This window comes from Corylus avellana, chromosome ca3 (genome assembly GCF_901000735.1).
Source record: "Corylus avellana chromosome ca3, CavTom2PMs-1.0".
NCBI lineage: Eukaryota > Viridiplantae > Streptophyta > Magnoliopsida > Fagales > Betulaceae > Corylus > Corylus avellana.
Genome location: NC_081543.1, coordinates 10,283,692 through 10,301,062, shown reverse-complemented (window position 1 = coordinate 10,301,062; position 17,371 = coordinate 10,283,692). Strand labels below are relative to the sequence as shown.

At 36.3% G+C, this 17,371-nt stretch overlaps 2 protein-coding genes across 4 annotated transcripts in view; both read right to left on the bottom strand.

The window, feature by feature from the left end:
* Positions 1 to 7,408: 7,408 nt before the first annotated feature.
* Positions 7,409 to 8,694, bottom strand: LOC132176013 (F-box/kelch-repeat protein SKIP25). The gene has a single exon (XM_059588115.1). The coding sequence runs from the start codon at positions 8,612 to 8,614 to the stop codon at positions 7,481 to 7,483; it is 1,134 nt and encodes a 377-aa protein (XP_059444098.1). The 5' UTR covers positions 8,615 to 8,694; the 3' UTR covers positions 7,409 to 7,480.
* A 6,971-nt stretch (positions 8,695 to 15,665) lies between these two features.
* Positions 15,666 to 17,371, bottom strand: part of LOC132173773 (ATP-dependent DNA helicase Q-like 2) — a 33,638-nt gene continuing 31,932 nt past the window's right edge. For all 3 annotated transcript variants that reach the window (XM_059585372.1, XM_059585373.1, XM_059585374.1), the window contains exons 19-20: positions 16,660 to 16,877; positions 15,666 to 16,150 (exon numbers count right to left, since the gene is read on the bottom strand). In XM_059585372.1, coding sequence (XP_059441355.1) covers positions 15,959 to 16,150; positions 16,660 to 16,877 — 410 coding nt within the window. In that variant the 3' untranslated portion in view covers positions 15,666 to 15,958. The remainder of the gene's footprint in view (positions 16,151 to 16,659; positions 16,878 to 17,371) is intronic.

Here is a 17,371-nt window from a genome sequence, read left to right as displayed (position 1 = left end):
AGACAATGATTTTAGTGACACCATTGACATTTCCCACCCTCCCCCTTACCCCCTTCTTCTCTTCATGCCTAAGGAGGGGCAACAATAGCCAAGATCAACACCATATGTCGACGATTATAGTGTAGTCCTAGGTGGAAATATTGCAAGCCTGATTTTGTGAGGGTGGTGAGGATTACCACAAATCTATCTCTTGGAAGCAAATCTTGCCAAGGATAACTGAATTTGAAGAAGATCACGGGGTCTCTTTTTAGTGTTCCATTTTTTCTTTCAAAGAAAGTCATGATAAAGGTGCAGGTAAAATAAAAAATCAGATCTTAGTTTCTATTTGCTTTCAATTTCCACATCCCAGAACACTTCATCTGTAACAACCCAGGGAAAAGTGTTAACTACATCTGTGCCATCACCCCAAAAGGACTAGTCAATTTGGAGCCTCCCTATATAAATTATAAAGCTCAGTTTCACCTAATAAGTAAGTTACGTAGAACTTAGCATCTATGAGTGTCTTTATAAACCACCAACTCCCTATGTGCACTACTCAACTTCCCAATATGTAAGCATATTCGTGGACAGGTGGGCATTTCCAACCACTTAAAAAAGTTAATACTAAAACAAACAATTACAGATGCCCTCACAAAGATGCCACTAAAAAACCCAATTATCACACGTTTTTAGAGGACATACCGATGCATCCGACCCCTTAAAACATAAAAAGAAGAAAAAAGCAATTCATAGAAAGCAAGGACTACAAAATCAAAGTTGCTTAACTTGTTTGCATGAACTAGATGTAATTTTCTTGTTGAGTTTAAACTTCACAAAAATCTTGAACTGAAGGAAGGAAAGCATACTTCGCTAGCCAGTTGTCTTGATTAGCTAGAGGGTCTTGAGCTAGCTTCCTTGAAAAGAATTGATGGGAAAGAGAGGTGAAACAAGAGAACATAAGGAAGGTCTCTCTCTACCTCACATGCTCTTAGATTCCATGGTAAGGATTACTTTGGCAGATTACAAGTGTTTCATTTTGTGGCCGGAAGTCCATTCATAGAACAGAATGCTTTCTAAGATATCCTCCTCTGGCAACAAAACATGTCAATTGGTCAAAAGAGCTTATTCTGAGTTTTGATTCCCTGAATTATGTAAGCTTTTTTGGTCTACCTGCTTTGTTCTGATTTCGATGAATCATTTTCCGGTGTCAGAAAGAGCAAATGCATATCCTTCATTACCTTTTTGATGAATCATTATCTGATAAAACCTATTGTTTAGGACTTTTGTAACATGATGGAGTGACATCTTCTTCAGATTCGGAGGAGGATTCCCCGAAGATTAGGTCTTAAGCATTGATGAAATTAGTGAAATGTGAAACAAGTGCACTCGTTTAATTTCCTTAAATTTTATGAGAGTATTCATATCCGGCTCAACAAATTTTTGCTAACGAATCATCTTTTTCTATTTTAGCTATCCACTTTTTTTGATAAGTTATTTTAGCTATCCACTTTTCCAAAGCACTACATCACATTCTCTATTTTAGCTATCCACTTTCACAATCTTTAAATAAGAGAGGGAATAAGATTAATTTTTTTATTAGTTTATTTATGCATTGTTGAGCTACAATGCTTAGCATCGCAGCTAGCCGGACAAAGCTACTTTTTTACCCAATTATGCTACAGGAATCACCAATAAGCACGCTTTGATGAACAAGAAAGATGCATGGCTTTATTAATACCATATTAAACAACTTTCCCTAAAGAAAAAGCACAATAACCCCAAGTGCCAATTTCAATCTCCATATGCGGCAGAAAACAAAAAACACAAACATATGTCTATTATACAAAATCTGCATGTCAAACAAAAGATAGGCTGCGCTAATGACCCACGATTGTCTATTAATCCTACCTTCCAGAGGTCATTTTCTTAATCAACAAGCAAGGTCGTAGCTGCCGCCAAGTTGATTACTTTACTTTCCCTTTTGTGATGACTATTTATGATCCTAAAGTAATTTTCCATCCGTGAATGAAAACAATAAACGACCTATTTACTTTGGAAGACAACCCCATCTCAATCAATCTACCAAATTCATCATGAAAGTCCCAACATAACAAACATAGCATAGTAATTGATTAACAATGATAATCTCCATAAGATTTTAAGCCAGATCTGCCAACTCGAAGAACACTAAATTATATGATTAAAAGAGAAATTAGAAAAAGAAAGGGAATTAGAAGTGGGTTTGAGAATGCACGAGGAAAAGAAAAAGAAATTGAGAGGATACCTTACAGATTGGGCAACTGACTTTGAGGGCAACAGCTCTGGCCTCGAGCTGAGACCCCTTTGACTTCTGATTCTTCTCCGCATTTCGTTTCTGCGCTTCGATTTTCTGTTTTCCCCTCGTCATCTTCTTCTTCTTCTTCTCTCTCTCTCTGGGGCTCGCCTCCGATCAGACTAATCCGCTGACTGGAACGAAGTCGGAAGTCACGGAATGCTTTTTGTGTGTCGCGGTGGGACCCACTTTCCTCGTCTTCCATGATCTGTCTCTGCGCTAATCGGCTTTGGTTTTTCCTTTCCTACCCAGTCTTGCCACGTGCACCGCTATGCCCTGAGTGCTTTTGTGAGTGAGTTTTTTTTTTTTTTTTCTTCTTCTGAAAGTAATACAAATTCATTTTTTTGTTATTTTTTTATTATAAAAATTTACTATTAATTATATGAGATCTACATGCATTTCACGTATTTAATGGTAAATTTATATATTTCTTATTTGAAGTGAATAAAACATGAAAACCAAACAGTTTTATTTTTTAACTTAGTTTTTTAGTGTTTAGTTTGTGTAAGAACAATTTTTCAAACAGCCGAATTAATGATCGAGCTTATGCATAATAGAGAAAATAGTCATTAGAGTTTGTGAGAAGATCGTGGACACTCGGATGGTTAAATTAGTCTTTTACTTTAAAGAGAGAAACCAAATGGAGAGTTTTAGAGTGAGAGAATACCTTTGTAGTTTGTACGAGTTGTTTTTGGAGAGAGTGTCGGTTTATAAAATGAGGGGCTTGCTAAATATGCTTCCAAATTCTTACCAACGTGGCAGGCTAAGAGCCATCTAATTATTTTCATGTAGTTGGCTATTTTAGTGAATCTTTTATATTAAAGGGGCTTCAAGCTTGGGCCCTATACTGAATAGGCAGGGTATTCGAGCTGCTATGGGGCAAGACTGATAGGCCCAACAGAACCCCCTAATGCCCTTTTGCGTAAAAATTGGGCAAAGGAAATTTGAAAGTTTTGGCCTAGGACCATCTTGGAAATGAGCTAGTCCATGGTCAGGCATTTGGGTCCTACATTGAGTTATTATCGGAAATGAATCCTCTCCATTTCAAATGAAATGAAGAGTATCCATTTAATACATTTAGTAGGAGGACAAACTTGTCCACAAAATTTGCCCCTAAAAAAATAAGGACAATATTGCTAACTTTTTTTTTTTTTTTTTTTTTTTTCTTTTTACAATATTGCTAACTTAAATGTATTAAATGAATACTCTCTATTTAATTTGAAATAGAGAGGATATTTTTTCGTTATTATCCCAATAGTAGGGTGGGACTTAATGTTGGTTGACTCATGATGAGCGAAGTCTTCAGTGCCCTGTCGGCTCTTGACCAATCAAGTTGTGGAGCACGTGGAGTGGGAGTTTGTAACATCCTTACTCCAATTGGTTTGATATTGTTCGCTTTGGGTGGAGCCTGCACGATTTTATTTTTGTGTTTACCCCCAAAAGGCTTCATACTATTTAGAGAGAGTATGTTCCATATAAATACATAATTTTTTCCATGTCCAGGTAATGTGGGACCCCATCTGAGATTGGGTTATGGCTCTGATACCATATGTAACACCCATACTCCAAGTGGTATGATATTGTCCGTTTTGCACAGTTTTATTATTGTGTTTACCCCCAAAAGGCCTCATACCATTTAGAGAGAATATATTCCATATAAGCACATCATCTTATCCATGCCAAGGCAATGTGGAATGTCACAAAGTTAATCTTTGTTGGCTCATGACCGAGAGAGGTCTTTAGTGCCCTATCAGCTCTTCACTGAGCAGGGCACCTAGTTTGAGGCATGGGACTTAATCCTTGTTGGCGCGTGACCGAGCAAGGTCTTTGGTGCCTTGTCCACTCATGACCAAGCAAGGTGCCTAGCGTGCAACATGGGACTTATTCCTCGTCGGCTCATGACCAAGCAAGGTACTTTGTTGTCCAGCTAGCTCGTGGCTAAGCATGCTGCACCCTGTTATGAGATTAGGGTTAAGGGTACTCTAATTTGGCCAAAGTTTGTTTGGAGTTAGCCCTAAGTCCTAAAAGGGGGCAAAATTGGATTTTGGATACTTGTGAAGATTTCATGTGTAGAACGATTCTTTTGAACGACCAATCTGAGCAAAATGACTGATTAGTTTGAAGGTAGGACCTTTTTGAGTTTTTAGAGTTTCTTCCCAATGAATGATCGAACGTCTTGAGCAATGATCGATCGTTTCCTTGGAAACGTTGCCAAGAACAATTGATCAATCAGCTAGCAAAATGCCTATAAATCCGAGTTTTAGGATTTTTAGGGTGTTCTAGCCTAGACATGTGACTAATAGTAGAGCCTTTTGTAGGAGACAATATTTAAGTGTTGTGCACGAAACTAAATTTATGATCCCAAAGAAGCAGAAAAGAACATAATATAAAATAGATCAATCACACAAGACACTAATATTTAAGTAGTTCGGCTTAACAAGCCTACATCCACTAGCAGAGACAATTCGGAGGAAATTCACTATCAAAAGATAGAGTACAAAGATAACGAGGGGAAAATCACTTAAAACCCAAAGCCTCAATACACCTAAATCTCACTCTCACACAAAAGAGAGAGAAAAAAAAAATCAAGAAAAAAAATGGCACAACAAAGTGAGAAAATTAAATCCTAATGAGATGCACGGCTTTTAATTTTTCTCCCCCTTCAAATTTGTAAAGAATAGTCTCTTTTATAGAAGATCAATGTCGGTTAGACTCCAAATCCAAGTTGAAGTACTGCACATCGGCTAAAACAAAGTCCAAACCATACTTGGACTAGAAATTCACTTAGGTTGAAAAAGTGAATTCCAACACCAACTTGGAGAGATGAAAACACACGAGAGAAAAACAATCCTAGATAATAAGGAATAGTGGTGGGCCATACAAATTGACTTGAGTAATTCAAGTCATAATACAACATTAAGGATTTGAGGACTATTACTAAGAGGATTTTTTGAAAACTCAAGTGAAAACTTTTATCAAAGCTTTATAGCTTATCTATTTTTACTATTAAACGTGCATGCTTCATACTCATGAGATGAAACATTTTGTATAACAATGTGAGCTTTGTTTGTGTACATGGCTGTTTGAAAAATGAATGATGGATCGTGTGAGTTTTATAATGCATGAATGTAAAATGGAATGATAAACATGGATTCCATGGAAAAAAAAATGTGTGAAGCATCTAGAGCATGTGCATGCCATTATATGAGCTTTAACCCTATGGTCCAAAGTTTATATTTACTTTGTTTGCCTTGGATTGATTGGCAAGAGTGACTAGCGGAGCCATGTACGGATGACAGTCATAACTTGCGGTATTACTAGTGGTGTGGATCATCTGGGGTTAAACCGGGTCGGACTACTAGTGATAGTTGGCTATTGTACCTCACTTGGGCACCGATGTTGTACCATATGTTCCATAGAAAGCGCAAACGTCACTCTAAGAGGGTTAAGAGAATGAATAGACCACATAGAAAAGTAGCTATGACTTGTTTGCATGTGACAAGATATAATATTATTATTATCATCATTATAATGTCTCAGCATGATTTTATGCCTTGTTATTCGAACGGAAGATTGGATGAAACCAAGTCTTCCATAGTTTTGGGGGAAAACCTAGGGTTTGAATGTGCTTGAGAAATTTGTGGGAGAAAGGTAGGGTAGTTCAATTAGGAAAAAAATTGTTTCAAGTGTTAGTGACGCGGCTTAGACCTTCCTGAATAGACTACATGATGATGAGGCGTATGAAAGGTGTGTCACATTTTGGTAGGCATTAACACAATACGCTGTTAAATAATTGGATGAAAATATCATCTTTGATAATTTTTGAAATCGAGTGGTCCATTTGATATCTCGTCAAACCACACATACCAAAAACGTCTATAACCCAAATTAATTTTGATTTGGCTATTGGGCCTTCATTCTCTATGCTTGCTATTATTCACACGACAACTTCTAACCGCCGTATTTTTACCGTTTGCACTGACACTGACACTCTTAAATTATTTTCCCATTTCATCATCCGCCGCAAACGAGTAATGTTATAAGTTCTCTTAAAGTCATCTTAGAGTCCTCCCAAATATAATGTGGCTTTTAAAATTACCGTTAAATTTGAGATATGATGTATTGAATTTTGATCTATTTGTGATTTTAAAAGCACATCATATTTGGGATGACTCGAGAAAGACTTTAGGAAGACTTATAGCATTACTCGTCGTAAACATCATCTTTTTCTCATCACTTTTCTGCTTCTCTTACAAGAATTAAAATAAATGAATAATTGAATTGTTCTTATACCCGTTCTTTACTTGACCCACTGCCATTGGCTGTTGAACATCATCATCATCATGGCGTTACAAACATTCTTTCAAATCCTGATATCATCACATTTCACCACGCTTACAAAAATCATTAAAATAAGAGTTAATAACTTTTTTCGTACATGAATTTTAATGTTTTTATTTTTTTTCCATAGGTTTTAAAACATGACAAATTTAGTACCTCAGATATGGAAAAAGACAGAATCACTACCTCTGTTAGTTTCCATCCATCCCAATTAACAGCAATCCACATCATTTGCTCTTATATCGCAACGCGTGTCCCAAAAATAAAAATAAAATAATAATAATAATAATAATAATAATAAAATTCTATAGGTGGCTGGCCACCATAAATTTTCAATTTTCTTATTATTATTTATTTTATTTTTAAGACACGGGTCGCGATATAAGAGCAGATGACGTAAATTGTTGTTAATTGGGATGGACAAAAACTAACAAAAGTAGTGATTCGGTGTTTTTCCATATGTGAATTATTAGGTTTATCATGTTTTAAAACTTAAAGAAAAAAAAAAAAAAAAAAAACATTAAAACCGAGATAGCTGAAAAAAAAAGTTATTCAAACTAAAAATAAAAATCGCTTTCCCAACCTTTCCGTTATTATGTTTAATATAATCCAATTTATAGCTCTCCGGACAGCTCAACCACTTCATTTGCTAGTAGTGGGTACATTGAACTTTCCAGTTTACCCACTTGACTGCTAGGATATGCCTTTGGCAGAAACCGACAAATTTTCGCTTTCAAGTTTCCGTGGTCCACAAAATTCAAAGAAATAAATAATATTAATAACAACACATCCCAAATTCACAAGAAACATTAAAAAATAAAATAAAAATCATTCTGTGGCTGGAAATCCAAAGTCCGGCCGGCTCATCCTGGGCAAGATATGAACCGCCACGGCTTCAAATCCCGCCGGCAAATCCACCACCCACAATCTTCCCAGCGACGCCATCACATCCACCACCACAATCCCATTACCGCCACCGCAAACGACGCACACTTTTCCGCCGGCGGCGGACATCTGCTGCGCCCCTCTCAGCCTCTCCGACTCCACAATCCCCTCCCACGCATCCCTCTCCGGGTCATACTTTCTCAGAGCGCCCTTGCGCTCGTGCAAAGTGTACATCACTTCCTCGTCCATGGCCGCCACCGGCCCTCTCCACCCGCCGATCATGCCCTCCGGCATCTCCTCCCACACGTCCTTCTCCACGTCGTAAACCAGCCCTTCTTTCGCAGCATCGCCTTTCACATTCACCATACAAAGCTTCCCTCTCCACCCCACCGCATCAATCGCTTCTCTGCTGAACCGCCCATCTCTAAGCCCGCTCTTCCCCTCCCACTCCCAACTCCGCTCCTCTCCCAACTCCCACTTCTCCACGGACTTTGCCGTACCGATGGAGAACTGGGACCCCATCCCGCTCGCCACGTAAACCGCGCCGCCCGCCGCGCCCGCTGCGCACCACCGGCGCGGCGTGGCGAGTGGCGGGCCGAAGGCCCACGTTTTGTAGAGCGGGTTAAAAATCAGAGGGTGGGAGAGCGCGGGGGCGAAGTTATGGGTGGTGGCGGCCAGGAGCACGAGGTTGCCGGCGACGGAGACCGATTGAACGGGGAGGCTCCGGGATAAGAAAGATGGGTGGCGGAGGAGGACGCGGAGCGGCGGATCAGGTGGCGGGGGAGGAAGACGATGCCAATTGGATGAGATGGGGTCGAAGGTGAAGAAGTGGATTGAATCCGGCGATGAAGAAGAAGATAAAAGAGCGTATAAAGAGAGGAAAGGAGGGAAGGAAGGAGAGTAGATAAGGCGACGCCATGAGCGGCAGACGGAGTAGAGAGAAGAAGGGTGGAGAAGGGAAAGGCAGAGGTGGGCGATGTGGTCGGGAAGCCCTGGAAGCAGAGACTGAGAGGGATTGCGGTGATTGTGATCCATCTGCTTTCTGCGCTTGGTGGCATTCGCAATGGCCATGGGCATTGGGGGTGGTTTTGGTCCTGGAGGCTTCGAAATTGGACTGTCTTTTCTTTTTAAAAAGTTAATACTTAATAATGAGTGGGTTCTCGTTATCTTTATTTAATTTAATTATTTAATTTGAAGAATAATAATTCTCTATTGGTGGAGAAGTGGGAGCGTGAGGCAAAGTAGAAGGGAAAGGAAACAAAGTGGATACCTTTCTCATCCTCTTTAAGAAGGTACCCCTCGTCCACTCCCACTCCCAACTGCCCCCTCATTTCAAAACCACTTTTTCAGTTAAGTTAATCTATGTTATAAACAATTCATTTCTTTTTCTTTCTTTTTGCCTATTATATACATATGCCTACATGATATGTTTCAAGGGAGGGCATCATAGTCAATTCCATCTATATTAATATATTATTATGAGTCTCTTTACTTAAAAAGTAAAGTTATGCAACTTATGCCTACATGATATGTTTCAAGGGTGGGCATCATCGTCAATTCCTTGTATATTAATATATTATTATGAGTCACTTTACTTGCTAACCATAATAATATTTTGGAAAAGCTTCACTTTAGATCCTTAAATTACTGTACGTTTTGACAAGTTTTTAAAACTTTAAAACCTCTCAATTTGAACTCCTGAACTTTCAATTATAGTCAATTTGAACTCTGCCGTCAGATTTTAAACATTAAAAGTGAGACAATAACGTTTATACCCTTAACTTTTTTTATAAAATTTCAAATTTACTCTTAATTCTAATATTTTTTTTTAAAAAAAAGGGAAAATCATAGATATTTTAGCCTTTTTAAGTATTGCCATTAAAAGTTAACGGCTAAATCTGACAGATGGGTTCAAATTGACTGCAATTGAAAGTTCAAGAATTTAAATTAAGAGGTTTTGAAATTTAGGGTACTTGTCAAAACACGCAATAATTCAAGAGTATAAAGTAAAATTTTTCCTAATATTTTGAAGAGTACTTAAAAAAAAGTAAAGTGACTACTCCCTAAAGCCTAGTTTTCCTCTAAGAGAAACCATAGAGAAACCATAGCGAGGACGGTACAATATGTATGGACTCATAATAATATATTAAAAAGTCACTTTAAAATGTTACAAGGGAGAGGTTTTTTACCCTCTTGATGAAAAAAGAAAAGAAAAAGAAAACACCTACTTTCCCTATTCAACCGACATCATTATTCCTCTTGAGCATGCTTGCCAAACGTCCAAAAGTAGACAATTTTCACCCAACCAGATATCAAAATGGACAAATAGGAGGAAGGTTTTACAGCAGTGGCTTTTCTTACCAAAACATTTCAACAGTGGACCAGTGGCAAAGAAGAAGCATATACAAGGGTATCATGGCTATTGGCTAGCACTAGAAAACAAGGTTGAATTTTGTTTTCTTCATCCTTTCTCTAGAATACGACTGTCTTTTTAGAACTTTTGGATCTTCTTTCTTTTCAATGAATGAATATGACTTAGGGAGTGATCTCTCAATTCATAGTGTCTGTGAGTGCATCTAAGATATGCTTTCACTAAATCCATATTTATATGCACATGTAGGCTTATGGAAGATGGTAGAAATGTAGCCTACAATCCATACCACTAACAACATGGCCACTAGGGTTTTTAAAACCCTAGCCTCCTCTTGTGTCATACACCGCCAAGGAGTATATGTTCTAGAAAACTTGTGTCATCAGGTTAATTTACATCAGCTTGAAGAGTGACCTAAAGGAAAAAAAAAATTAGCTCCAATAATTTTATGACACGTCATATTATGACTTGTCATACAATATTATTAATTATAATTGATTTCACTAAACAATTATAATCTCATTCTAATTATTTATTTTTGATTATTCAATTAATTCCTTTATTTTATATTGGACTCCTCCATGAAATATTTCTTAGTGAATTAAATTCATAAAATGATTGTTGCTTTAATTCACTACATCTTATCTTTGAATACCCAATTTAATCATTTAATTATTTTTCTTATCTCTGGATTTCACCATGTACATAACTATTTTAGTAACTCCTACTAAAAGGCTAAAGTCAAAAACTAAGAATAATTAATTCTATTAAATATATCTCAAGGGGATATGCCTTATAAATTTGATTTACTCAAATGATTTGGATTTCTTTTTTAAGAGTTATGTTTCCATAATGCTACACTTGATAACCCAATACATTGAGATTTTAATCGTCGAAGATCTCACTCTTAAGTGTGTCAAAGTAATTTCACGTTACATCTGAGTTCACAATCCTCTTATGATTTAGAATCAATGTTATAAGTACTCGTGAGTTTTATTTTTTTTGACAGTGTTATAAAAGAATGACATCTCACATGGTCTAATTCAATGCTATGTATCTGCACCAAACACATCAATTCGGGGGCTCTACTTCACATGATTAAGATAAATCATCATAATTAATGTGTTATAGTCTTATCAAGTTAAACTAGCCCACCTTTGATATAGCCTTAAAGTAGATCTAATGCCAACAAGAGTCGTTAGGAGGCTAGGCAAAAAACCATATTGAGCGGGCCAAACTTGATGATACTAAGGCCGACCAAGCCTAAATTAACTAGGACAACCAGGCTAAATATATTAGGGAGGAGCCAACACAAGAAAGGACCAATAGGGACTACTCATACAGTACCTTAGCTCTTACCACCTGGATTATCTTACAACCATAGACATGATGGAAACATGACCTAAGGGAGCGGGGTCACAAAATCATATTATGTTGAGCCCCAAACCTACTCTTCAAACGACACTACATAAGGAGGAGGAAATTGCTAAGAAGTTAATTATGTTCTAGCCAAACACTCCCATTTTTCTAACTTACTTCATCTCTTGAAATATTTTTCTGGTTTGGGCATCAAAGTGGCTCCCCGCTAAACTACGGGCAGTACACTTTGATCCTTCTTTGTTCTCCTTTTTGCAAACGGAAAATGATTCTCTCCATTTCATTTGAAATGGAGAGTATCTATTTAGTGCATTTATGAGGGTAATATTGTCCTTATTTTTTAAGGAGCAAATTTTTTAAACAAATTTGTCCTCTTGAATGCACTAAATGGATACTCTCAATTTCATTTGAAATGAAGAGGGTCTGTTTCCCGTGGATGTAAACTGTCATCTTCCATATTAATAGTACTTGATTCAATAACCCAAACCTGAAACAGTGAAAGTGTCAAGTACTCCTTAGGATTAGGACTATGAATAAGCATTTTTAGGTTAAAAGATTGGACTGTAAAGGTGTTCTCAGTTTATAAAAGAAGGTTTCATTAATGGGAAATTCATATTCCATGATGTCTGTTGAAGGACAAAGGGGATCATAGATTGCATACTTGATACTTGTACGAACATTAATTTGTTTAAAAGAAGTATTCTTTCTTGAGAAATGCTAGGAGTACTAACTCTTTTACTAACAGATGTGTACTAACATGATGTGGAGCTTATTTATTGCTATTCATAGCATTTTTATTTATTAATTGTTTTGACCATCTCTAATAAATAAGCTTCACATCATGTTAGTACCTATCTATTAGTAAAAGAGTTAATACTCCTAGCATTTCTCTTCTTTCTTTCTTTTGAGAGTATAACTTATTTTTAACTCAACATCACCATATCTGGTGCCTGACACATGTTACATAGACCAGCACAAGCCAAAAGTTATCGTGAGTCCAAAAGTTACTTTTAACAAAAATTGATTTTATGAAGTAAACTGTTATTTTAGCTTAGAGGACCTACAATTTTTTTTTTTATACAACTTAAGAGTGATTTATAATTTAAGTCAACTACATAGACCTATATATTATTTTTTGTATTATAAAAAATAATTTATAACTTAAGCCAACTACTAGAACCAATTTTGCACTCGTGCCCAATATTAAAAACCAAATGCCAGTTGCAATGCGGAGAAGTGTTCATCCCAAGTCCCAAGGGTTGTGCCACTTTCAACCAACCGGATGAGGATCCGCAGCAATTTCTAAGAAATTGCCGTGGCAGCAATTTTCATTTGTAAGGCCAGAAATATGCCATGTTACTAAGGTCTTGTCTTTGAAAGAGATGTTAAAAAAAAAACAAAAGTATATGAAAGAAGACGTACGGCGTGTTGCTGACCTTACATATCAAAATTGTTGCATGGCAATTTCTTAAAAATTGCCGTGGATACTGGTCCCCTTCAACCCCACTGGGCGTGGCTACCTATCAAAAAACAAATCACAGCTTTCAAGGCTCATTTTACTGCAACTTTTCCAGAACATGAATAATGTGCTATGAAATTATGCAGCTTTTCCAGCATAACCTGCCACCCCATGAGCCACGTGACCTAGCTAGCTAGCTGGCTTGAGTCACCCCTTTCACCACTTTCTCTTTCTTTTTTTTATTCTTTTTTATATATATATTTTTTATATTTTTAATTAATATATTGACACATATCAATTTTTTAATAGCGTTATTGACGTAACTTTTCATCAAATTTTGAACGAAAGTATATCTTTGCTTTTATGTAAACCCAAAATACCTCTTGTGATAAAAATTAAACACTAAGAAATAAAAATAAAGTTGTTAAACTACATGGACAAAAATGTATTTAACGTCTTTAAGGGTTTGTTTGGTAATGGGGATGGGGATGGGCTAAACACTGTTCATCACAATTTCCCAAAAAAATTAATATCAAAACATTCTAACTTTTTCACTTTTAATATCAAATCATTCACTTTTTATTATTATTCAAATAAAAAAATCACTACAAAACAAAATTTTTTCACTTTTCCATACCACTTTTTCATTTTTTTTATACCAAACATTCTTACTTTTTTTCACATCAATCTACATCAACTACAGTGTTTAGGCCATCCCATTTGCCAAACACCCCTTAAGAGATAGCTCAATTGACTGTGAATTACACCTCATGAAACAAAGATTACTAATTCAAACTCTTCCTCTTCCTCTTTTGTGTGGATATAAAATAATAATAATAATAATAATAATAATTAAATTAAATTAACCCTAAACAATTCATTCAAAAAGGATGTTTGACCCACCAACCACTGTCATATTAAAAAGGTAACAGTCCAATCCCCGACAGCAAGACAGGCTCTCCCATTTAGGCAGTGCACGATGTATGCATGCTTGAGGATCACAAAAAGAACGGTTTAATGAAATCACGAGGGGACACAATCACACCAAAAAGTCATGGTGTGACTTCTTAGAAATAAATGAGAAAAGTTGGGAAGCTTGCTTTGCTTGCTTGCTTCGTTGGTCGGTCGGCAGAAGACCTTTTTGGTTGTACTTTTCTCATGGGCATTCCCCCTCGGCCATCTCCAAAAGCTCTTTCTTTCCCTCCCATATAAAATATTAAATTCTAATATTTACCACACATTTATTTATTTTCCTGCCAAGGCTTGCATATATAGAATAATTTCAAATATCCTCCTCCTTTCCCTTATTAAATCAACCTTTTTATTACACATGTTACATGTGACAAAATTTACTTTTATGTAAAATGGGTCCAAAGATTTTATATATATATATATATATATATATATATATATATTATAAGTTACTTTTTCCAAATTTATTTTTTAGGTTCGCGTGTTCAATCTCGCTTGTGGTAGTAATTATGTGAACCATTTGCTAGTAAAAAAAGGCTTTATTCAATTCGCATTTCCAGACAGTAGTTAAGGCTAAAACCGAACATTTCACATCGGATAGGAACTCCAATAGTCACGCCCAAGAGGAAAAATCTACACTGGTCGCCCATTCACATCCTTTTCAATAATAATAATAATAATAATAATAATAAGCATTTACTTTCCAACAGACACTAGAAAAACCAACTTAACCTTAAATTAAACTCATTTAAGGATCGCTACTAACATAATAGTTGATCATCAGTTGAGATAGTCAAGTTGGAGATAGCTTCGATCTTTAAATTTTGAAGATAGTTAGGAGAGTAGAATGCAGGGCTCAAGAGATTGAGGTGAACATCTTATTTTTACCTAGTGTCCATTGTCTTTTATAGCCAATTTGTCGTAGTTGCCAACCATGTGACACACATTGATCGAAGACTTTCCTATTGTTGCATTCCTTAGCCCATTGTCACACCGTCCAGAGACAGAATAGAGCAGGGGCGGCATGGGCCATGACCCCATGTTTGAAAAGTTTGCCTATAATTTAGCATAAGAGTGCGCTTGGAATTGTAATTTTGCAAGAATAATTTGTGTTGTTAAAAGATATCACAAAATGTAAGGCATTTGACATTGCGATTTAAGAAGCACTTAATCTAAAATAGGAAAAAAAATCTGTAATTTCTATAAACAGGCTAGGGGTGTTTATTTGAAAAGTTGTGAATTTAAACAAAATTTACTATTTCGCATAACAAATATTTGATAAAAAAAAAAAGAGTATTTTTTTAACATATTTTATCAAATGCCTTACGAATTTAAAAAGTAACAGATTTCAAAAATGCAATTTTTTAAAACTCAATTTTTAAAATCCCACTTATTGAAACTGCAATCCAACGGATCCTAAATAGGCCTAAGTTTTAGATTTGGCCCCCTGCCCTGACTGATTTGGCCCCTATCCTGACTGGCTGGCCACTCTCCTCCTCCTCTACTGATTGTCTGGCCTCTATTCTACAGGCTAAAATAAACTTTGATAAGTCGAAACTTGAAATCCATTTACAGGGGCGTCACAGTTATTTTCTTCTAATTATAAAGAAGAAAAAACGTGAAAGCAAACGATTAAGAAACACAAGGCAAAAAATCATATTTGCAGAATATCTTTTTCTCCTACTTGATTGATGGTTGGTGTTTCATAATTTATGTCATTTTGTGAAGCTTTTTTCTTTTTTTTTCTCTTGGTGGTAGTTTTATGTGTTGCTATTATCTCCCTCTATTTATATGTGTACAGTCATAAACTGTAAATTAAATTGAAGTAAATAAATCACAAAAGACTATTAGAAGTAAATTCAATATAACTAGATGATAAAGCCCCTGTTCAACTTGTAGCTTTGAGGCTCCTGTTCTTTCATGGTTATATGCTCAATATTCATTAAATAAATCAGCAAATAAACAATTCTATTTAATTAAACTAAAATGTCATACAAAATAATTAGACTTTTGGGTATAAACTCTAACAATGTGGCTATTGATTCATTCTGTTCAGGTCTATGTGTGTGTGTGTGTGAGAGAGTGAGAGAGGGAAGAACAAAGAAAACTCCCACAGGGAAAGGAAACTCAAAGTTTAAGAGCAGTCAAGATCCCCAAACTATCTCAACTAAATATCCATGTACACAGTCCTCTCCTTCCGGAAGGAGACCATCACAAAATCGCCTCTAATTTACCAATCCACTCACGCTTCATCATCACTGCTTTCAATAACAACAAGAGCCTTTTTGCTTTTCAGCCGTTTGGTAGCTCTATTTTGACTGACTTGTTCTTCATTTAACTCATCAGTCTGCACCGCGTCGGAGTACTTCTCAACTTGTTCAAGAATTCTACTTCCATATCTCTCCGTCTTCAATTTTCCAATGATTTTCTCCAACTGCAAGAAAAATTGGATATGTTATGACTATAGTTTCAGGTTGACAGGCTACCAGTTGGGCTGTTTAAGAATCACAACCAAGGAATGAACAGTTAAGTTGCTAAGGTCTAGAATTCAAAATTACTACAGCTTCCTATTCATAAGAATAATGCCATTTTTTGAAACTTAATTTCCACCTTTCTGCCACTTCACTTTCATCATATTTGTACTTGATTTCACAATCAATGTTTGAAAGATTTTCTGAACAAAAAAACTGTGAAAATAGCATTTACTTAGTTTTTCTGATAAGGTTTACATTTGGCATTGTTCATTTCAATCCCCTTCCAACCTCTCCCACTTTTTCTTTAGTTGAGGAGAAGCAAATGAATATGTTCTTGTGGCTTTCCTTAATTCAGAAGAACTATATTAGATGCACAAGCTACAAGTTGGAGAAACCAAGACATTTTTGAAACAAACTAATTGAAGGATTGCTACTCAAAACTAATAGGACTGGTGATGATAAAACTTGCCTGTTCCACTGAATTTGGCTTCTGGGCATTTATCATGCTGATTTGTTGAGTAGACAAGACAGAATGAGGGAATATTCCCCCCTGGATCGAAGACAGTTCTTTCCGCAGTTCATCAAGTTGAAACTCCAAAACAGAGGATGAAAGGCTGCGTTTGGCTGATTTCGCGCCAGTCATATTCTTCTCCTCACTAGAAATTTCAAGCTTCACAATTTTCTTTCCTACAAGCAATATGAACAAAAAAAAAAAAAAAAAGTTACAAATAATTTCCATTATAGCATAACTAGCCAGCAAAAAATGCCCAAACTTAGGCCCGAGCAGGAATACTAAAATTTCTTCTTTAAAGAATATCACTGGGACAAGTAGTTGATGGCAGATGGATAGAGGAAAGCAAGTTAATAATAAACAACAGTGAGGGTTGAGTTGAGCTCACTCAGGACTAAAGAAGAAACAACGAGATAAATATCTACGTTCAAGATGCTTCATTTGAAGGGAATTAGTACATGAGATTCATTTGAAGGGGCCAACTTCAAATATCACGAGAGAGTGGAAGCAGCACATGCAGACACAATGAAAAATAGATACTTACAAGTCAAAGCTATGACATTAATATGCTAACACAAAAAAGGCTTGAAACGCAAGGTTTCACAAAGTCAGCACTTGTAGTAAAAGAACATCCGGTTCAACTTATCCTACCTTCTGCAAATAATTCTTG